The sequence below is a fragment of the Natrix helvetica genome, assembly GCF_964273705.1.
Source record: "Natrix helvetica genome assembly, chromosome: 1".
NCBI lineage: Eukaryota > Metazoa > Chordata > Lepidosauria > Squamata > Natricidae > Natrix > Natrix helvetica.
In genome coordinates this window covers 96010411-96033470 of record NC_138548.1, presented here as the reverse complement: position 1 = coordinate 96033470, position 23060 = coordinate 96010411, and the positions used below count along the sequence as shown (strand labels likewise).

General features: G+C 36.4%; 1 protein-coding gene across 1 annotated transcript in view; it reads left to right on the top strand.

The window, feature by feature from the left end:
• KIF18A (kinesin family member 18A) overlaps positions 1 to 23060 on the top strand; it is a 59854-nt gene that overhangs the window by 3673 nt on the left and 33121 nt on the right. The window contains exons 4-11 of the mRNA XM_081934824.1: positions 3044 to 3154; positions 4570 to 4767; positions 8499 to 8675; positions 9374 to 9448; positions 9694 to 9803; positions 12227 to 12395; positions 16266 to 16430; positions 21206 to 21327. Coding sequence (XP_081790950.1) covers positions 3044 to 3154; positions 4570 to 4767; positions 8499 to 8675; positions 9374 to 9448; positions 9694 to 9803; positions 12227 to 12395; positions 16266 to 16430; positions 21206 to 21327 — 1127 coding nt within the window. The remainder of the gene's footprint in view (positions 1 to 3043; positions 3155 to 4569; positions 4768 to 8498; positions 8676 to 9373; positions 9449 to 9693; positions 9804 to 12226; positions 12396 to 16265; positions 16431 to 21205; positions 21328 to 23060) is intronic.

The following is a 23060-nucleotide window of genomic DNA, read 5'->3' as shown; positions in this document are numbered from 1 at the left end:
TTGTTGGGGGTACTATGCTAACTCTGTAAACCACTTAGAGAGTACTGTAAAGCACTGTGAAGTGGTATATAAGACTAAGTGCTATTGCTATCATGTAAAAATACCAATATTAAGCCCATTAACTATTGCCATAAGCAAAATCGTTTTCAAGAAAACCCTATATTTTTTAAAAAAGCAATAATGAGAAGAGTGACTTCATTTTAAATCTTTACAAATATCTTCAATATTTGATAAATAATTTTGATTTTGGAACTTCGGAGATTTTGGGGACATCTCCACAAGTCCTTGGACCATACCTTAAAAAGCCCTGCTGTAGATTCACCCATAATATTATCTGGAATTAATGTATTGTGTAACACATGTGGATTGTGAACCACACTTTATTGTTTAGTTTTTGTACGATGGAAGCTTTTTCAACAAACCATGTCTAAATAAGCCACTGCTTAATGGATCATGAAATGTATATTTGATACAAAACTCATTTTGTGGAGTTGGGAAAAAGAAGAGAATTCTTATTGATTTATTTTTGCAATGTTTCATTTTCATAATTCTTGCATAAAATGAGTATTTGGTTTATTTGTCGATGTGTGCAATGAATGTCTTAAGGGGTCATGGTTGATTTTAAAACAACAATGAAATTTGGGGATCAAATTCTCCCTGACTATGCCTTGACTCCCAAACAAAGCAGCACTCCGCTCTATTAGTACTTTCTGTAAATACTATGTTTTTAGTCTGCATAGGGAATTTGAAAAAGCTTCCTATAAGAATATTGTGACAAGCTACTTGCAATCTAATAAAATTACATGTATGTTCCCATAAAATCAGCAAGAAACACATTCAGCTTGAAGGAGACTTCAAGTATGTCCTGAGTCAAATTGTACATGTGTGTAATTTATTCCAAAAATCACAAGTTACTTAAATAGTAATCAATGCATTTGGAGGAAGGAAATATGGTGTAAACAACTACCATGTTACCTTCAAACACCACTTGAAAGACTAATGAACTTCTAAGTGGCTTGTTAACAAAATGGTTGCTATAAGGCAATTATTTAGAGCTGACAAAAGAAAACTGAAGGGTTTGGCTTTTATAATCAAATCATTAATTGAAAAACTTGGTTGCTAAACGTTTTAAGTAATCAAGAACAGCTTTAAATTGTAGTGCTATCCTTATATTTCTGTTTATACTTGTGATCTGCCCTTTCATTTCTTTTCCACTCTTGCACCGCTTCTGTTTCATTGCTTTGTGCTATTGTCACCCTATTGTACCTCTTAATTTCTACAATCAGAACTCTGGCGAAAATTGGCAATGGATTCACAACAGAGAAATATGTCTTCCAAGTATTTTTGTCTACTAATGAGACAACTGCATATCAATCAAATTCCCAAAGGTCTACCATTAATAGGTCTACCACTTTATTGATAATTTTAATGGCAACAGCACTCAAGTAATGAATTGATATGATATGCAAAAAATTGAGGATGGGTAACCGTTATACAATTCTAATGTTTAATCATCTTGAATTCTTAAAAGTGTAGGGAAGATTTGGAAAGTAGCTAGATTCAAAGGTGTGTCCAGTTCCAAACATTTACACTTATTTCTATTCAACCCAATCAAAGATGTTTCAGGCTGTTTGGGAGCTTTTATCCCTTCACAAAAACAAAAAAACCTATACTGGATATTCCGGAAACCTGACAATTATAGTTGCCAATTTCTGCTAGAATTGGAGAAGCCAGGTTTTGGTGGTGTGGTGACTGGTCAATCCCTCAAAGTCTCTTCAGGGTATTGCCAGGCCATACGATGCCCACTTCCATGTACCTCCAAAATTTTTGAATACTATTTGGTGTAGATAGAAAGCCTATAAGGCACCAAACTAGAGACCGGAGACTGAGTTCTAGCCTTTAGACATAAATCAGTTGAGTGTCCATTAAGCCAGTCGTTCTTTCTCAATCCTAGGAAGGAGACAATGGCAAACCACTTCAGAAAATGTTACCAAGAAAACTGCAAGGACTTGTCCATGTAGCTGTTAGAAATCAAGCTGACAAGACCTCCCACATTATTGACAATAAATTTGGTGGTCATTTTGTGAGTAGGTCCTAGGAGACAAAAAAGATACTTGAAAATAGTTCAGGAATTTAAAAATGATGCTTTCTTCAAAAAGTTGATCTTCTAGTGGCATAAATTTTCTATGGAACAGAAAGCAACAATATGAATACCGGTATGTATAGCAGACCTAAGATGGGCAAATTTTTTGAAGAAAATATTTTTTGGGAGAAAGTTGGAAACTAGACTCAGTTGCATAGGTGATATTATTTCAACAGAAATGAGAAGGTCAGGTTTATTCCAAAACACCTTTTCTCCAATGAAATGTGTTAGACTTTTCTTCCTTGGCCTCCGCTAGTGAATGCATGCTGATCATGTCAATTTTTGCTTCTGCTTTTTAGGGAGTGGATATGATAGATTCTTCTGAAAATAAAACACTAAATCAATACTGTAAATTTGAGACACTGGGATGAAAAACTTACCTTTTGCTGTTATTCTTGCTATGAATTGACATAATTATTTTTATGATTTATTTTGTATGTTTTTGTTCCCTGTAAATGTTTAATTCTGGAACTCTGAATGTTCTTATTATTCATCTGCTTTAAGATGAATTATTGGCAACCATTGATCTGATATAAACACCTAGCTAGTCAGAATGAGTTACAGTCGATATAGGAATAGAGCTGTATTAGTGTGTGATAGCCAAAAGTCTGATAATGAAGGAAACTATGTCTCTCCCCCCCCCCCCCATTTGTTCCCTTAAAATATTATGCAAATTATTTTTGCATATCATCTTTGGTCAGATATTGATCTTGTGGCACACTAAGAGAAGCTGGTTTGATAAGCGATATCGTCTTACTTCCTTTGTATTATTCATCCCCTGAGATAAGATGGCAACTGGAGACTAAATTATAAAGTTTAAATTATTATTAGAACGTGTGATAATAAACTCATGTAAAAATTTACTAATTCCACTGGGTCTTTTTCCTCAATCCTTGGTAGCCCAAATCTGCAGAAGAGATCTTGCAAATGTTGGATTATGGAAACAAAAACAGAACACAACATCCTACTGATGTGAATGCCTCTTCATCTCGGTCCCATGCTGTCTTTCAGGTAAGATGAAACGGTAGATAAGGTGTCTGAGGATCTTAGATAACCTTTGATGCTTTGTGTAAAAGATAGAAAGAACTCTCAGATTATGGTATGCCATTCATAATAGCTTTGTATTGGGAAGAAAGTTCCAGCTTGCAGACATACAGTGCCTGCTTTAAATCCTTTGTACTAAATAGCCTTCTAGAGAAGGACTCTTCAGTCTATTGAAGTGTTGGAGCTGCTTGTAAAAATAAATGTCTCATGTACTGACATTAGAGTAACATGATTTTGCAAACTGATTTTCCCCCTGTTCATTACTTTTAATAAGTGTGGTTTGCGTTAAAAGCAGCTGGATCCTATACATGTTTATTCCTGTAAAATTCCCATTGATTTCAGTCAGTCTTATTGCTTGGGAATCCTAGTCCACAGGATTGGAGCCAAAAGGCTTTCCAAGAAAATGTCACCATAAAAAAAGCAGGCTTTCCAAATGTGCTGTCCAACTTTAACTTGTGATTTTATAGCACAGCATGCTGCATTTAACTGTATTGAGTGGCACATGAGACAAAAAAGGTAATTTTTTTAAATAAAGTTCATTTTCCAAAATGTGATTTAATCTCAGGAATATCATCTAACATGAATCTTAATTCTTTTAAACACTTACATATCCCAATCTTTGAATGATTATACAATGCCAGACCCTCAACTCTTGAATAAAAAAAAAAAAAACCTTACTTAAGTGTGTGTAAAGTAATCAGTAATTTCTGTCTTCTAAATTGATGTATATGTTATTACAGGTAGTTCTCTACTTACAACTACAATAGAGCCCCAAATTTCTGTTGCTAAGTGAGAAATTTGTTAAGTGAGTTTTGCCTCATTTTGCAACCTTTTTTGCCGTAGTTGTTAAGTGTACCCCTGCAGTTGTTAAGTTACTAACATGGTTGTTAAGAGAATCTGGATTCCCCATTGATTTTACTTCGCAAAAGATCGCCACGTGGGATAAATATGAGTCAGTTGCAAAGCTTCTGAATTTTGATCATGTGACCATGGGTGAAAAATGGTCATAAGTCACCCTTTTCAGTGCTGTTGTGACTTTGAACAGTCACTAAATGAACTGTTGTAAGTCGACTACCATGTTTCCCTGAAAATAAGACAGGATCTTATTCTTTTGAACACCCCACCCACCCACCCCAAAATTAGTGCTTGGCCTTATTTTCGAGGAGGTCTTATTATTTTTGAGGTGCAGGAGGCGACGAGTGTGGTTACCTCATGGCTGCTGCTGTATTGCAATATTTTCAGGGAGGGCTTATTTTAGCACATGCGCTCAAAAGCCTAATTGGGCTTATTATCCAGGCAGGTCTTATTTTCAGGGAAACAGGGTGCCTATATTTGGAACCTTGCTAAATTGCTTTTTCTTCTGAGTTTGTTTGTTTGTTTAGATTTATTTAAGGCAACAAGATAAAGCTGCAAGTATCAGCCAAAATGTCCGTATTGCCAAAATGTGTCTCATTGACCTGGCAGGATCCGAACGTGCCAGTGCCACAAAGGCCAAAGGCGCTGTCTTGAGAGAAGGAGCAAATATAAATCGATCATTGCTTGCTCTTGGCAATGTTATTAATGCCCTCGCAGACCCAAAGGTCAGTAATAATTTCCTTCCAATTTCCAGCAATGTTTCTATTAGATTTCACATTGGTCAGTGTGTGAGGAGCTGCACAATCCTATGTGTCTTTATTCATTGGGGTTGTAGTTGTTTGCATGCTGCATAGTTGAGAGGGTCTAGGCATGAGTCCTACTTTCAACAGTGGAGTTTCCTTATGCCTATTCAAAGAGAGAACTAATGACATATCTATCATTATTATATCTGGAAATATGCTCTTGTTTTTTATTTATTTGAGAAGGCTGAATTGAAAAAATAACTAGCATAGGATGACAACTAAAAGGACATTCTCCCACGTCCTGGAAGGAACTCCCCAAATTAGTTCCAAACCACACACAATTTTTTACCAGACATACATCCTGATTGTCACATATTTGCAAAGAGAAGAAGATTGATTATATGCTTGCATTGGGAATCTGGGCCAAAGGTTTTCTTTATGCCAACACATGCGGACACAGGAAGCCCCCAGCAGCATAATCCAGCATACAGAGATTGACATTGCCTCTCTCACAGTGAATTTTGTTGAAATTTTATTTATAATGCTAATTTTTCTGTTACTGGTAATTCACATTTTTGAGGTAAGGCAAACCTGGGTCTATCCTTTTTGCAAGCAATGTTTTGAAACAAGCAAAAAAGGGGCAGGAGAAACATCTTTTTGAAGTGTTAAAGCAACCCCCTCTTTTCCCAGGGACACATAATTTCTTTTAAATTGTTCCTGACTGTTCATGCCCTTCATTGAGAAAAATACAAAATAAAGTACCATGTTTCTCCAAAAAGAAGGTCTTATTTTCTTTTGATCCCCCCAAAAAACAGCTAGCCCTTATTTTTGGAAGGTTCTAATTATTGACTTACCACATGGCGGTGGCACCAACAGTCCCGCCCAGCAGGAGCCTGCTGCTGGCCCACTTCTGCGGCCGCCACTTGCACGCATCTCCCCGGCTTCTCTTACACCTTTAGATGCCTACTGGAAGCTTTCACCTTTAGATGCCTGCCAGAAGGCACCTGCAGCTGATAACAGAGCTCTGGATCTATCCCACCCTAGCTTAGTTTTTACCTGTGTGCCTTGCCTCATCCCCTGCACCTCAGGGTGGGTGGGGTCTTAATTAGGGCTATTTTTGTGGGTGGGGCTTAATTTGATCCCATGCGCTCAAAAATGTGATAGGGCTTCTTTTCAAGGTGGGTCATCTTTTTGGAGAAACAGTAATAGGTAGCATTATTATAATAATGTGACTTTTTAATGATGAAATTCTTTAAAAATGAAATAAAAGTGATAAAAGCAGCCTCTGGAGAGAGATCTAAAATGATGTAAATATTGTACTAAGGCACAGCTAATTAAGAATGTGTCTAACTAAGTCTGGAATTTTTTTTCTTAGAATAAAAAGTTTTAAGTCAATTTTTCAAATGAATTACTAGGAGGCGTAGGCAGGCAGATCTTAACATTACCATAAACAGGCCACCAAAAAGAAGTCTACAGAAAAGTAAACCAAGGGTTGTATGTAGCAAATTTATCAAGTCAGGACAAATTAGTCAGGAGACACAAAAGGTGTCCAAGTTAATCAAATAAGTCTGGATGTTAAACCACAGAATGGCAAGACAGGTAGGCAGGTACATAATTTCCAATAATTTGATCAGAACATTTTATATATACACATACACACACTTTGGAGGACCAAGTTCCTTTAAGCTTGACCTGCGCCCATCACTTCAGAGACGTTGGGCCAGATAGCCCTGCATTTCAGGGCTGTTTATCTTGCTGGGCTTCCACATGATGGCACTGTAACTCTCTAAAATTTATGTCTTGCAGTTCTGTTTGGCACACTGCCTAGGTTGTCGGAAAGGGATCTGGTTTAGGTTGTCTACCAATATTTAGTTCTCTGCTTCTGGACACTAAGCTTCCACACTTTTTCTCCCTGAATCTGAGCTGGGCATCAATGATTTTAGTTTCCAAAATCCAGATCTGGCTGGTGGGAGTTGTAGTCCAGCACAGCTGGAGTACTATATGTCTAAAATATTTGTTAACGATAAAAATGTTTTTTAATGAAAGCAATATTGAAGCAATTCAGAGAAAAATGCTGTAGTTTGAAATTATGACCAAGAATAAAAGCTAATATACTGCAGGCTGTCAGATATATCTACCTATCCCCGCCACCTGGAATGGGCTGAAAATGGGGGGCACAGAGGCCGAATATGAAGGCCAGTGGCAACAATCACCCATAGCCTGGAACAGCTGATAGGTGGTATTCCGGGAGGCCAATACAACCGCCAAATCAACTGCTCATGCTAAATCAGGCTGTGCTGAAGCTGACCAGGCTGTTTGCTGTAAAGAGACAAATTGCTGGAAGGCAGAGGGAGATTTCCCTCTGCCTTGTTTTCCTCCCCAAAAGCTAGGTGCATTTTATAATCCAGATCATTTTATAGTCCAAAAAATACAGTAATTTGCCTTAATTTATAACATTATTATAAGACAATGTATTGTCATTTGACAACCTTTAAATTAAGATACTTTATAGGAAATATAGTTGTTCATGTTGGAGTGCCTGAAACCAGTTGATTTACCTATATTATGACAAAAATTCTAAGTATTCTGGAAATGAAGGCTGAGAAGTTTAATGTTTAATCCTAAAACTATGCCATTAAAACTTATTTTGATGAATCTAGTGACAGATTCACAAACCATACATTAATACTGTTATGATTGTTCTTTTCATATATAGAATTAATTGACAAAATTGAGGAAGTAGAACTATTAACAATTAGGGAGATTAGAAAATTGCCAACGGTAGAAATTATTAACAGAAATGCACAATTAGAATAGAAAAATCTAATGTATGGCAAGATTTAAATAAATAAATTCACTATTAATTATTATAGACTGTTTAATAATTGTATTTGAAGAAGCTTTGGCACCCCACATCATGTAATGAAATTACTGATATGACTTTATTGAAGTGCTGTTTAATTATCTGTAGTACAGGAGTTTTGTTTACACACACATTTCCATGGAAACTAGAAACTAGAATTTGTTTTAAAAATGTATACAGTCACTCATCTTTCAACCAACTTTTGAGTGATTTCCAATGAATGCTGATAATGCGAGTTTGCTGTTCACATGGAAGTGTTTATGTGAAACCCATATCAATTGCTCTCACCCATGAACATCTAGCAGTTTAGTGATATCACAGCTACAGGGTTCACCATTCTTCACATATTCAGGTATATTTGGAAATATATCAGGACTATTGTGAAAACTGGAATTATGGCTTTGTAGATGATGTGTTCAGCAGTTGTTATAAAGGTGTTGTAGACCCATTTTAGTCCTCCACTCATTACATATTGCTGCTATAATTTTCCTCTATAATTAACAATAGGTAAAGAAATAGAGAAGTAGCTGTTGTTGACTTTTATTATGCAAAGACCCAGGAAGAGAAGATTGCTGAAAAAGTAGATGGACTGAGTGGTTTCATCCTAACATTTTGCATTTCAAGAATTTAGGAATATAACTTATTAACTTTTGATTTAATTTGAAGGAATAAAAAATTAGTAGAGAATGGTGAGGATCAGCCAGGTGTTGTAAACAAGCAAAATTTTTCAAGATTTTTATCACCTACTGCAAAATGTGCAATATGGAACAGCTGTTTGAACTTGGTCTAAAGCTATAGTAATCTTAGCAAGCTATTAAACACTTCATTGTGCTGGTTTGTTTTTTCCCAGAAAAAGAACCAGCATATTCCCTATCGGAATAGTAAGCTTACTCGTTTACTGAAAGACTCTCTCGGAGGAAATTGTCGCACGATCATTATAGCTGCTATTAGTCCTTCTTCTTTGTTCTTTGATGACACATACAACACTCTTAAATATGCCAACCGAGCCAAAGATATCAAATCCTCAGTAAGTAAACGTTGTTTCAAAATTCTTCATTTATAATAACAACTTATGTATATTTTTATGCACATGGATGAGTATATCCATGATGAGTAAATCATCTTTACTTCTTACTTTACAATAGCACAGCGGTCAACCTGTCACGTTTATTTGCTAGAGCTTATATGCCTCTCTATTCCTAAAGGACTTACAGATATGAGATGGTTCAAAGCAAGTAAAATAATAATGTCTAATTAAATTACTTAAATAGCCCTGGTAATCTGGGAAAAATTGAGACAGAGGGCTTCTTAACATGAAGAGTCCATTCCTCACAACAATTTGTCCAATGGGTCTTTAGAAAAGCTATTTTTAATAGTTGTTGTTCTGTTCCTCCTTTTTCTGATTGTCCGTTATTTCCTTCCACCATAACATCCAAATAGTTCCTTGACATTCAAGATTCCACTTGGTTTCTTCTCCACCACCCACTCACTGCAATTCTCTGCCTTTCCAAAGAATTTCTTCAATCCCGTGGGCAACTGGATTTTGTGCTTTGTTTCACTTTGTTTCTAAGGGTTGGCTGATTTTAAGATAAGTTTTACCAAGAATTCCTTTAACTATTGCTGTGTAATAACTTTTAAGAAGCCCTGGTAAGAAAAGGGGAATGTACCAACAACATCACAATTAATAAAGAAGATAATACTAGCTTTTTATTCATCCCTCCACAGATAAAGAGCAATGTTGTAAGTCTGGATAGCCATATAAGTCAATATGTTAAGATCTGTGAGCAACAAAAGAAAGAGGTATGTCTGCTGTTATCATTGTTAACTATTAGTAGTATTTTTTTTTAAAAAAAATGTAGGAATAAAGAATTAAGTATTGATGCTAATTATTATGCATTAAAATAACTATTGTACCTCAACATTGAAGAAAATCAGGTGTCAGAAGTATAATAATAAAAGCTTGAAAAATTCTTTTACAAATATAAAATTAAAAAAGATAATGTGTGCCAAATTCCTCCATTTTTTAAAACTACTTACTGTTTCAGATTTTAATGCTGAAAGAGAAACTGGAAGCATACGAAATGGGAAAAATATCTGTTCCCAGTAATCAAGATACAGCAATAAGTACAAATCAGCAGCAAGTTGAAATAACAAGGTAATATTTATGATTATTTCTTTTTGATATTTACAGTTTTTATACAACTCATGCTTACATGTTTTCTGGGATAATCTTTGTTCCTGAAAAGTACTGTAATGTGCCTGGCTAGTTTGTGATAATGGACTGCTGGACTTGCTTAGACAGGTATCCAATCAATTAGGTCACTGTTTATGTTCTTTAGCTCATATTCCTGTAGTACTAATTGGTGATCCCATCATTACTCAAGACTTCATTTCCCAAGTTTGCAGGAGAAGGGATGCCAAGCTTCTATTCACTAATATCATAAACTAACCTAAACTCTAGATTCACACCAGATAAAGAAGCTGTAGTGTAGTTGGTTATAGTGGGTTTGGCATATTGCACAAATTACAACCATTACCACTGTTTTTCTTGATTGCATTAATAACATAAAGTTCATTATTGCCAATGTTCACTCGGTGGTACAGATTGAATCTCTGTCCCAGAGACTAAGTTTCCCTCTTTGGCAATTTCAGTGGTTTGAACCAATATGACTCCTTATTTGAACAGTTACATTGGTTTCTGATTTATTTCCAGGATTAATTCAAAGCCATACTTGTGTAGTTGTTCTATAGATCCCCTTGGAGTAGATGGGGCACCATCATCTCCTATAGATCCTTTCACTCGAGTTGCCCTTTTCTATTCTTAGGGTTTAAGACTCCCTTTCAAGGATTTTTTCCCTTTTTTTTTTCAATTTTGATTGCATTGTTAATACCTTTCTTTATAAGACGGCTATTGCACTTAATTCTATAATTTTAATGGTTTATTTGATTAATACACTAGTATTCTTTTCTTTTGTTTGTGTATGGATTATAATGTTTCAATATTTAATATGCTTTAATTGCTGCAGCTGTTCTGAGGAAAAATGTAACTGAAATGTGTTTTTAAAAAACTGTCCTTTGAATTTCTAAAAATCTAATGGAAAAAATAATAGCAGAAATACACAAAGAAAATAAGCTAGTAAGTTTAGGGCCAGGCATTTTGAGGGATTAAAAATGCGACTTCTTCAGATTTCTTTTTTTTTTTTTTTTTGTCAGATAGAATTCAAAATTTTTATTTTAGCCAGGCATAGAAACATAATTTTGTGTTAACAGCAACATTTTGTGCTTATTTTTTTTTCATTTTTTAAAAAAAAAATAGTTATTTCAAAGTGGGAGTTTTTAAAATGCCATAATAGGGATTGTGCGTGGGTGATTTTACTATTAAAAGAAATAATCAAAGTCTTCTAAAAAAGGATAAAAATACATTAGAAAAGTATGTGGGGTAAAACTGTAATGAGGCAACATTTGTCACTTTTTTTCTGGATAATAAACACATTAAGTAGTAATTTTAGTTTGTTATATTTCTGAGATGTTTTAACCAGAGCTGTGGTAACTCCATATATAGAAATAATCCCAAAGGGAGGATCATAGGAACTAATTATTATGTGTGAAACATCTCAGTTTTTACAATAAAACCTTCCCATGGTAACCAGCATTTTAATACTCCACTTAAAAGGGTCTTTAACCTTTCTGTTTAAAACAGTTAATAAAGACAGAACTGTTAAAACATAATAAATCAAAATTCTTAAATGTTTGGTTTGTTTTTTTTTCCACAATAGAGGCTGTGAGTTCTTAGAACTTTTACACTCACAACTCTGCTTTCTTACAAATAGTACTGCACAGTACTCCCATCTTTAAATCCATGGTTTATCTTTAGGGCAGTCTTATGGCCCTGGGACAATATTCCAAGGATCAGTGCAGTGGTTAGATTTCTGCCTCAGAAACGGAAAATTCAGGCTTAAATTACCCCTTTAGTTTCCCTCCCAAACTTTAAGGCTGGATTTTACTAACGTCAGAAACCTTAATTTTGGAAAAACCCCAAATGAGGTATGAGAGAACAGGCTGGCAAGCCTGAAGGTACATTATGTAAATTATTATTTTTTTCCATTACACCCTACATGACCTGACCAAATGTATTTCATTATATGCAATGAGGAGATACTCCCACTCATCAATAAAAGAAGAGACTTCCATTAGTTGCAGCCAGCAGGATTGCTACAGGAACAACTTTAGTATACACTGGAGGCGGGGGGGGGGGGGTGTCTGGGACTTCCTCCTTATCTGTATTGGGATTTATAAACATGGCTAGGTTGGGATCCCTGTGTTGGGAAACTGGAGAGGCCCCCATACCAATCTGAGTAGTCATCTTAGCTTTATGGAGAAGAGGTTTGAAGGCCGGAGGGGGAAAGGCCTGGAAATGCTGGAGGATCAGGAGGAACTGAGTCCTTATCTTCCGAGAACCCCAGGTCTGGATGAGCCACTTCTTTTTAGAAACTGCAGAAGGTGTAATGCAATGTCTTTGTTTCCCCAAATATGTGCCATTTCTATAACTGGTTTCATTGATATAAATGTTTGGGACAGGTTAAAAGAAATTTTGAAGTGTGTGTTTGCAAATCGAGAGGAAATCAGGAAAGAGGTCCTCAAGCTTGACTTACAACTAAAAGAAAATGTCCTTAAAACACATTATCAGAAACATTGCCACGAACAAGTTGAAATAGTATGTTCCTTCTCACCAGAGAGACTGGAAAAGGTAAGCAATTTATACAACAGATCTATCTTTGTATGTTTTTGAAATGCTACTATATTTAATGTTGGAAACTGGGATACTGTGAGTTCTAGTTCCACCTTAGGCACAAAGCCAACTGGGTGAGATTGGGCCTGTTGCACTCTTTCAGCAATAGCAACAGCACTAATCTGTCTGCCAGTCATTTCCACCATTGAGGCCTCCAGGTGCCCGTCGACCACACGGATTTATAATTTGACGTGGTCGACGTTTGCCTCCTGGTGCGGAAGGTTCCACTTATCTCCGACCAATGCCTTGGTTGCCCAAGTCCTTGAATTTCTACAACACGGCCTAGATCAGGGCCTTTCCCATAACACCTTGCAAAGACAGGTGGCTGCCCTCACCTCCATCCTGGCAGGGGAGGGCCGTTTATCCTTAGCCCAGTCCCCACTGGTCAAACGGTTTCTAAAAGGGGCAGCGAACCTGTGCCCGCATCCGTTGCACAGGTTTCTATCCCTAGTACTTAGAGCACTCATGGGACCCCCCTTTGAACCATTAAGGACAGTACACCTCAGTACTTAACTCTAAAGGTGACCTTCCTCGTCGCTGTTACTTCAGCTCGGCATATATCCGAGTTAGGTGCCTTGTCGTCCAAAGACGACTGATACCAATTCCACCAAGACAGGGTCGTCCTGCGACTAGACCTGACATTTCTCCCAAAGGTCATCTCCCTTTTCCATAGATAACAGGAGATCATCCTCCCTAATTTCTGTCCCTCTCCCTCCCATGAGAGGGAAATCTTTTGGCACAGGCTTGATGTCCACTGCGCCTTTCGCATTTATCTCAGGCTCACATCCCCCTTTCGGCGTTCAGAGGCTCTCTTCCTATCCTTTCAGCTCAGTACTCTGGGGGGTAGAGTAATTTATCATTATCTTTGCTGTTTGTTTGTGGTATATAGTTTATATAGCTTTGAGTAAATTTCTTCTCAAAGCCCATCTGTTCCAATTGTAACAACATAAATCGCCAGTTCACATTATCAAAGGTTTTCTGTGCATCTAAAAACATTGAAGCCATTTGTTTTTCAGGATGTGCCTCATAATATTCCAAAGTGTCCAGAATTATTCTCATATTATCTTTAATTTGTGTTTTTGGTAGAAACCCATTTTGATCAGGGTGAATGAAGCTATTTAAATATTTTTTGAGCCGTTCTGCCAATATTGAAGCAAACAACTTATAGTCTGAGTTTAACAGGGAGATAGATCTGTAGTTCTTAATTTGTAATAAATCAGCCACCTCTTTTGGCAGAAGTGTGATATATGCTTCTGACCATGATTTGGGTATCCTCCTCTCTGACATCACCTCATTTATAACTTCTAATAAAGGAAGAGACAACGATTCCTGCAGTGTCTTGTAAAATTCCACTGACAGCCCATCCGGGCCTGGGGCCTTTCTATTACTTAGTTTTTTAAGTGCTTCAGTTAGCTCCATCATGGTTATTTTGCCTTCTAACATTATTTCAGTTTCTTTGGGTATCTGGGGTAGATTGGTTCCCTGTAAATATTATTTAGCTCCTCCCTCTTCAGCATGCTCTTGATCATACAATTTACCATAGTAGTCTTGTATGATTTTTTTTCTTCTCTTCGGTTCCATAACAAATTTGCTCTTGATCATCTATTAATTGCAGTATTTTCCTAAATTCTCTCTCTTTTTTCAATTTATATACCAACCATCTACCTGGTTTATTTGCATTTAAAAAAAAATCTGTTTAGCACTTCTAATGTTTTGCGCTAATTCCTCCTTTTCCATTAACCCCATTTTGTGCTTAATTGTGTCCATTTTTATTTTAATGTCCTTTTTTTGTGGAGATTTCTGTAACTCTTTTTCAAGACCTTTGTAGTCATTCTCTAATCCTTTGAGGATTTGTCTTTTCTTTATATTTCTATTCCTTGTATAGTCTATTATCAGGTCTCTGGTGTAGGCCTTCATTGTATCCCAGAGATTCTGCGTTGATGTATCTTCTTTTCTATTTTCTTTAAAAAAGAAAGCAGTTCTTTTTCCATTTTCTGTACAAAATCCTTCTCTTTTACTATGGTATTATTTAACGTCCATCTAGATCTTTTCCTTTGTCCTTTCCATTTAATTGTCATTGGATTATGGTCCGCCCAGGTACTTGTTTCAATCTCAATTTCCTGTATGTACAGAACAGTTCTGTTGTAATCCATATCATGTCGATTTTGGAACATGATAAATGTCTATTTGAATAAAAAGTATATTGTTTTTTGTGGGATTTCTTTCTTTCCAAACATCTTTTAGATCTATTTCATCAGTCATTTTATAAAGGGATTTTGGGAGTGGTTTTCTATTTAACGTTGTTGTTTTTTGGGTTTTATAGTCCATATTCTGGTCTACAATTCCATTAAAATCTCCCATCATACAAATATTAGCATGTCCAAATCAATTATTTTCCTGTGTAGCTTTTTGTAAAATTCATCTTGTTTATCATTAGGAGTGTAGATTGCTATTAAAAGTATTTTCTTATTATTGTCAATAATTTTCACCATCAAAAATTCTTCCATCGTCATCTGTATAAATGAACAGTGTTGAATGAACAGTGGTTGTGACCATTCCTTGGAATTCCATCCATTTCAGCAGCCCTCTGTCATGTCATCACAATCTGGGTACTTGGTAACCAGTTCTCACTTTTGATTATTTTCAGCATCACGTGATCGCCATTTGCAACCTGCCTTACTGGCTTCCCCACAAAGTCATTGACAAAGCCAGAAGGGAAGATCACAAATTGCTGAAGTCTTCCCTATTCATGTACCCACCCCCGATACTCAAGTTGCATCAGCCACTCACATATCCCCGCACTCTCTCCTCAAGCCTCGACATGCCTTATACCCATGCTGCACCCTGGCACACACCCCTTCACATCCTCCCCAACTCACACTGCTATTTGTGCACCCTCCTCAATCCTCTTGCTTACCCTCTCCTGTATCCCCTTGCTGCTCCCTAACCTGGGAGGAACCACTTATCTGCCTGCCAGCCTGTAATTTGCAACTTCCTGCCAGCTTCTCCACTGACTGTGGGAAGCTGGTAGAAAGTTGCCTTGCCTAACATCTGGGATTCCCATTAATGATGCAACTGGGACTGCAGGAATTTCCATCACTGCACAGCTGTGCAGTTGACATAATGACAATTTTTTCTATCTGCTTCAGTTAGCAACAGAAATTCCAGTCCTGATTCCTAAGTCAAGAACTACCTATTGATTGTACCAATAATCTATAGTGTCCGATATAGCAAGATAACAGCGGTAATAATATGCAAATAATAACATGTAACTTCAGAATTTCCCTGTTTCTAAAGTTATAGTTGATAGTAAATGAAATAGCATGGAAGAGAGGAAACAGGCTAGGCTTTATTCAGTTCTCACTTTCAACCAGGAAACATAGGAAACATTGATTGTCCTTCCCCAACACATCCTCAAATGTACTTCAGCTGGCTAGAGAGACAGGAAAAGTAGCTCTTTCTGTACAGGGAATCTCTTACATGATGTTGAATCTAATCTGTAATCACATTATATAGGGCAAAATATGGTGTAAGAAGAATCTGGCAGAGCCGTGGTGACGCAGTGGTTAGAGTACAGTACTGCAGGCTATTTCAGCTGACTGCCGGTTGCCTGCAATTTGGCAGTTCAAAGGTCACCAGGCTCAAGGTTGACTCAGCCTTCCATCCTTCTGAGGATGAAGACCCAGATTGTTGGGGGCAATATGCCGACTCTGTAAAGTGCTTAGAGAGGACTGTAAAAAGCACTGTGAAGCAGTATATAAATTCAAATGCTTTTGCTATTGCTCTGTTTGTTTACAGTAGTAACCCATTCAATTTCTTATATTATAGGCAACTGGCAGACTTGATCACCGGCTTGCTTTACTTAAAAGTCGTCGTTTGCATCTAGAAAAGAAAAAAGAAGAGGAAGCTAAAAGTTTTGAGGACAACACAAATTGGTTGCATAGATTAGAGAATGAAATGCGCCTCCTGGGTCAAGATGGTCACATTCCTCCAGTAAGCTGCTTCTTTCCCTTGATTGATTGTGTCTCAGCAGTAAGTTATTTATACAATGTATAGGCTGCCAGCTCCATACATAGTGACTTATAAATATATAATAATAAGTCTGAAAAACCATCAGCATCACCAAAATACTCCTATCAAGAAGGACATCATAACATCAATATTAAATTATAACTATCAAAAATAACATTATAAAATAACTATTAACAATATTAAGAGCAGGTGGTTGTAATATTAACCAAACTTAGCTGATCTTTATCCTGCACTGCATATATTTTTCAAGGGAAGAAAATCAACCTCTTATGACCATAGAATGCAAGCATTTTTCCGCTCGTAAATTGCATGTAAACCATAAACAATCTTAGGCTTCCATGACTGATTTTAATCACAGCTGTATTTACTTATCCTGAAGATTCTTGCAATGCTAAGTTTACTGTCAGAATTTGATGATACTTTTTGGTTATACTACAGAGTAACCCTCTGATTATAATACATATGGGTTTCAATATTAATTCTCTAATAACATCCTGCAAAGGGGCAGGCGGTAGGATACGATGACATCTTCCAACTGTATACTGTATTTTTTTTTAATTCTAAGTGATTTTATCTTATTTTTTAAGTTTAAAAAAGTCTATTATATGAATCACTAATTAGTGAGGGACAAGAAAAGTCAGAGCATTGGAACAAATCCCACTGATAAGCAGATTGAAGTAATGCTGGTGTTTTGGATAAGGCATTCTTGAACATGGATACTTGGCTGTAGATTATGAGCATTCATTATATTTGACATAATGAAATAAGCTTCCAATGGGGTCAAATTAATGAAATAAAATTGCAATCCATTCTGTATTAACCAAAGTTTAGGCATTATGTCTTTTTATTTATCATGTTAGACTAAACCTCCCTGTCTGCCTATATCATATATACAATACCCGCAGGAAAAGCTACACCACTGATTTATGTATTGAGCTTATCCTTATTTTTGTAACATTTGAATAGAATCTGAATGTTTCCTCTTGAAATAGCCATCAAAGTAAAGAACTCCTGGGTTCATGATTGCAAAGCAATGCACTTTGAATGTAAGAATTCTTTCTGCGTTCTTCTCTACATGCAAGTAACTTTTCCATGAAAGTCCAATGCATTTGACATCTAACAGTGTCTGTTTAGAAATAACAAAATATGCGAACTTGGGGTGGGTGCGTGTGGAGTACACTGAAATGTACTGCTTAATTGAAGATAAAATGGTGTTTCTTATATACTGGTCTATAATTCAAGAGTTTGGTTTTGAAAATAAATCTGAAAGAAAACAAATAGGAGAGCAATATAAGTTATTGAAAATAAGGCAAGATCTTTTGAGTCAAAATGACTAGAATCTGATTTTCAATATGGCACTGAATATTTCACCGGTTATTCAAATCAGCTGTTTTAGTTAACTTTGACTTTTGCAGATACTCAGTTTTGTGTGTGTGTGTGTGTGTGTGTGTGTGTGTGTGTGTGCATGCGTGCTTGTGATGCAGTAAAAACAAAATGCTGTGTTATCAATATGAACATTCAGTAAAATACTGTTTTGTTTAACCATTTGAAAAGTTTGCATTAAAATAGTTTTGAACTTGATTGAATAACAGTTGACTATGGGCTGATTTGCATTAAAGCAAAATGTAGCCACTCTAATGATGACTAGCTTTTGGGATTGAAATATTCTTTCTTTTAGGGCTTAGCAGTTTGGAATTCAAAGGTGAAAATGGCAATAATACACCTTGCAAAAATTAAGGGCTTCTGTTTGCTTCTTTAATTTGCCTCTCCCACCCTTGTCCAAATGTCAGGGTTCCGAAGGATGTCCTAATTCTCCCCACTTCCTGCCCATGGCAACTCGAGAGCAGACCATGATTGCTTTGCGAGTTGACACCAAAAGTGCTAACTGTTATACTGGAGAAAGGGGGCCTTTCCTGCTGAATTTTAGCACGGAAGTGGTTGGGCAGACTGCAGGTTAGTGTACTGGACAGTAGGAATAACCTTGAGGAACAAGGGGAAAGCTGTAAGAGAACAGTTAGATAAAAGAAATTTGAGTCAGCAGCAGAAATGTACTTTAAAAATGCATCTCAGACTTGTCTCTCCCTAGTCCTCACAAAGTTAATAGAAGTGAGAGAGGGGACACTTTGAGATTTGCAAGACTGATGTCAGTCCTCCAAAGTAGACAAGAGTAGGAAACCAATGTCATGAATGCTAATTATGTCTTTATTTTAAGATTAAGTAATAGAATCTTACAAATATGAATGTGCCTCTCCTCCCCACTCTTTATGTTTGTGAGAACTAGGGAGAATCAAGTCTTGGTTGCAGATCTTCCTGTTCTTCAAGGTTAGTTAACTTATTACAATTAGAAGCCAGATGTGGCCCACAAGTCATAGGTGTGCCTACTTTAGCAGAAGATCTTAATGGAAACTTGGGAATGTTATTCATTAACCAAATAAAAGAAAGAAACGAAAGCATGGGATAGATAGCGTCTCTCCTTGAGTTCTCAATTAGCTTCATGTATCATCCAAACCAGGTGTATAGTCAACTCTTATAATAAACTGCTATCATTTGCTATTCACGCAAAGGTAAAAGATGCGTACAATCGGAAGAAAAGCCAAAGTATAAAATATAAGAAAAAAGAAGCAAGTTGCATTCTTGGAACAGTATTTTCCATATAATATCTTTAATGAAGGTTATGCATTTTGTCACTACTTAACTGGTCTGCAGCTTTCAGCATCTAGAAACATGCTAATAAATAGAAAGCACAATAGTTGTGATTATTTAAGTACTAAAAATTTTAATGTATAATCTTATTGTATGCATGATCGTCCTGCCTTCAAGAATAGGCATCTGCCCCTCTCCCAAGTCTGAACAACCCTATCCCCTCTTTCAAAAAAAAAAAAAAAAATTGAGCAGACCTGGGCCAGGGAGAATATAACTTGCATTACTGAAAGAATATTTTGATTCTTTCTGTATTTCCCTGTGTTCTCTGTTCTTTTGGTTTTTTATGGGGTTTTTTAATGCTTGTATTTATGATGTATTTTATTTTTTTAATATATGTCATTTTGATATCCCTCACAATTAGGTGTCTTATAAATCAATATGTGGTGATAATGCAGGATCCAAACTGGGTCGCTCCCCAAGACCAGAGGTTTAGTCTTCAGGCTTTCAAATTCATGCTTAGGGAACCTCTCTCTACATTCTGGTAGAGAAAGGTTCCCTGAGGATGAACTCCAGCACGAGTCCGAAAGCTCTGAGGGTTAAACCTCTGGCCCTGATGATTGACTGAGATTGGATCCTGCAACTTTATCCTGGGACACGCACATTTGCTTTCATTCATGTGATAATGATGTTTATTTTAACCAAAAAAAGACCAAATGCCAAAGGGTGTTCTTCAATATTTTTTCATACTTTTCTACCATCAGAGCCAGTACTTCGTCTTGCCTTTGGCTGATTTCTAGGCAATAGCACCTGGACAATGTTTTCATTTTTGCCTACTCTCTTTGCCTTTTTCTGATTTGTCATCAGTTTACACTCATTTTCTTGACAATGATCCAAGACTTAAAATGGTCTTCATCCCAAGATATACGAGATATACAATAGCAGAGTTGGAAGGGGCCTTGGAGGTCTTCTAGTCCAACACCCTCCCTAGGCAGGAAACTTTATACCGTTTCAGACAAATGGCTATCCAACATCTTCTTAAAGACTTCCAGTGTTGGGGCATTCACAACTTCTGGAGGCAAGCTGTTCCACTGATTAATTGTTCTAACTGTCAGGAAATTTCTCCTCAGTTCTAAGTTGCTTCTCTCCTTGTTAGTTTCCACCCATTGCTTCTTGTTCTACCCTCAGGTGCCTTGGAGAATACTTTGACTCCCTCTTCTTTGTAGCAACCTCTGAGATATTGTAACGCTGCTATCATGTCTCCCCAAGTCCTTCTTTTCATTAAACTAGACATACCCAGTTCCTGCATCCGTTCTTCATATGTTTTAGTCTCCAGTCCCCTAATCATCTTTGTTGCTCTTCTCTGCACTCTTTCTAGAGTCTCCACATCTTTTCTACATCATGACGACCAAAACTGAATGCAGTATTCCAAGTGTGGCCTTACCAAGGCATTATAAAGTGGTATTAACACTTCACGTGATCTTGATTCTATCCCTCTGTTTATTTAGCCTAGAACTGTGTTGGCTTTTTTGGCAACTGCTGCACACTGCCAAAGAGCGGACTTCTTTTTTGCATTTTTATCTTTAAACATGTTAATTCAATTGTCGTCATGGTTCTGAGCTTTAACCATATTTAGGCAACTAATATCCACTGTTTCTTTGCCATTGACAAGTTTGGCTGAAAATGATGTGAATTGTCAGAAAAAAAAATCAAGATATTTACTGGCTTTCGCCTCATATAGAACTTGTCTGATTTCTTCTAAATTAAGATGTTCTGCTATTGTATAACATTGCCCAACTTTCCTTATTATATAATGAGGTGATGAATCATGTAGAGATGTCCCCTATGATATGGTCATGAAAGTCCAGATGGCATCCACAACAGTATGACTGATCCTTTGTTTGTTTTTTATGTGTCACAGAGCTTCGACCACAGGGTCTCAGCTGCCTTCTGGACTTTTGATCTCGCTCTGTACAACTCTGGAGTCATGCCCATTGTTGAAATAAATGACTTGCATTGTTCTTACAAAAGTTATATTTTGATAATGTTCAGTTGTATGGTGCATAAATTTGATTTCAATTTTAAATTTTTTCAAGGAGCTACAGAAAGATCTGCAGTGTTGTCACTTGAAATTGGAAATTGAGGATTTGAAAACGCAAATTGAATACATGAAAACGCTAGCATCCCAACAAGAACAGCAGTATAAGCAGACGGAAAAGTAAGTCTGTAGTACAAATGCCTCATTTGATTATATTGTCCATTTAAAAATTATTTTTGATACCCATAAAATCAGTAATATTAACTTTCTATTTAAAATGGCAAAGGATCAATTGGATAGTTTTCTGCAAAAGCTGTAAATGGAGTCAATCTTATTTTCCTTTTAGAAAATTAAAAGCATTCCATTCAGAACATGGGTTTGTTTGGTTTTTTGTTCCACCTAAATACACATCAGGCCAAATTGTTTTGCATGTAGTATAAAAATCATGTCGAACATATTAAATTATGCTATGTGACTCTGCATTATAGTCATATGAGATTTACTGTGATTTGGAACTTGTACTTTCAATTATTGTACAGTCATACCTCAGTACCTGACAGCTTCAGAGCTTATTCAATTTGGTACTTGACATGTTTTGAAACAGAAATCTTGTCCCAGTACTCGTCTTTCTCCCAATATTCGGTGCGCAAGGTGGAACTTGCTGGCGTTGATTGCCACGTGACACTCTCATTCTTCCGGCCTAAATAAAGGCTCACGTGATAAGTCACATGGTTTGCTGAGTACTTGTCACTTTTAGTGGAACAAATTAGCGACAAGTACCAAAGTACCATTGTATTGAGGAAGATGGTGGAAATACCCCAGCAGGAAAATAATCATTGTCTTAAACGAGTAAGCTTCTATGTTTTACTTTAGATATGCTTCTCATATGGAATTTATACTGTATGAGTAGTGAAAAAAAAGTAATGGAAAGAGGAATTTTAAATAATAAAATGCAATTAGTTGGAGTAAATTTAATGTTCAAATAATTTTTAAAAATACTCACCAAAATATTATAATCTCTAATAATTTGAAAATCATTTGAAAATAATAATTTGTTTTCCAGAAAACAATTAAAAATAGTTAATATCTCACCTACTTTTGAATCAGTAACTTTAAAATGCCATAAAAGACCAAAAGTAGCCTTTTGCAAGAAAGTAGTATGTTGATCTATAGATACACATTGTCCAGCGTACATTAATATGAAGAAAGTCAAAGAGTCTGGAATTTTCTATTTCTTCTAACAATTCTGGAACTCATTCCAAAGAAGGCATAACTTTAGCCCTTTCCTGGAATTACTTCAGAAAAAAATAAAATGGGTTTTACAGGTGACCCGTACAATAGCTTAAACCTGATTTTGTTGGCTCCAAAGCTTTTTCTTAGGTAGGATGATCAAAGGACATACATTCTGGCAAACAACAAGAGTGCCAAAGAAAGATATGTCCCATGAAAAAGAAGCAGCTGCAAGTGATTAACTTATGAAATATTGTATAAGAGCTGATTCTGAAACTGATAGTGATTCAAGAAACAATGTGCAAGTGACCAGCTGCAAACAGTTAGTAAAGAAACTAGCCTCCTTGCCACTTCATCAAAGAGCTGTTAGAGTAACAGAAAACAACTACACTAATGTACACAGCAGTCTATTGGTTCTAAATTGAAGACAGTTTGGCTGCTGACATTTTTGTAACCTCATTCCATCCAACTCAATAAATCTTGCTAAAGAGAACTCTATGAGAATTTTTGCTGGAAAATAATTACTATTGATTTCAGCAGCTGCCAAAGAGGGAGGGAGGAAGAGGAAGGAAGGAGATCTCAGATCAAAATATCCAACAGTGAAATCATTCGTATCTTTACCTCCCAAATATTTGTATTTCATTGTAATTGTGTATGTGCATGGTTTTATTAATATTAAATAA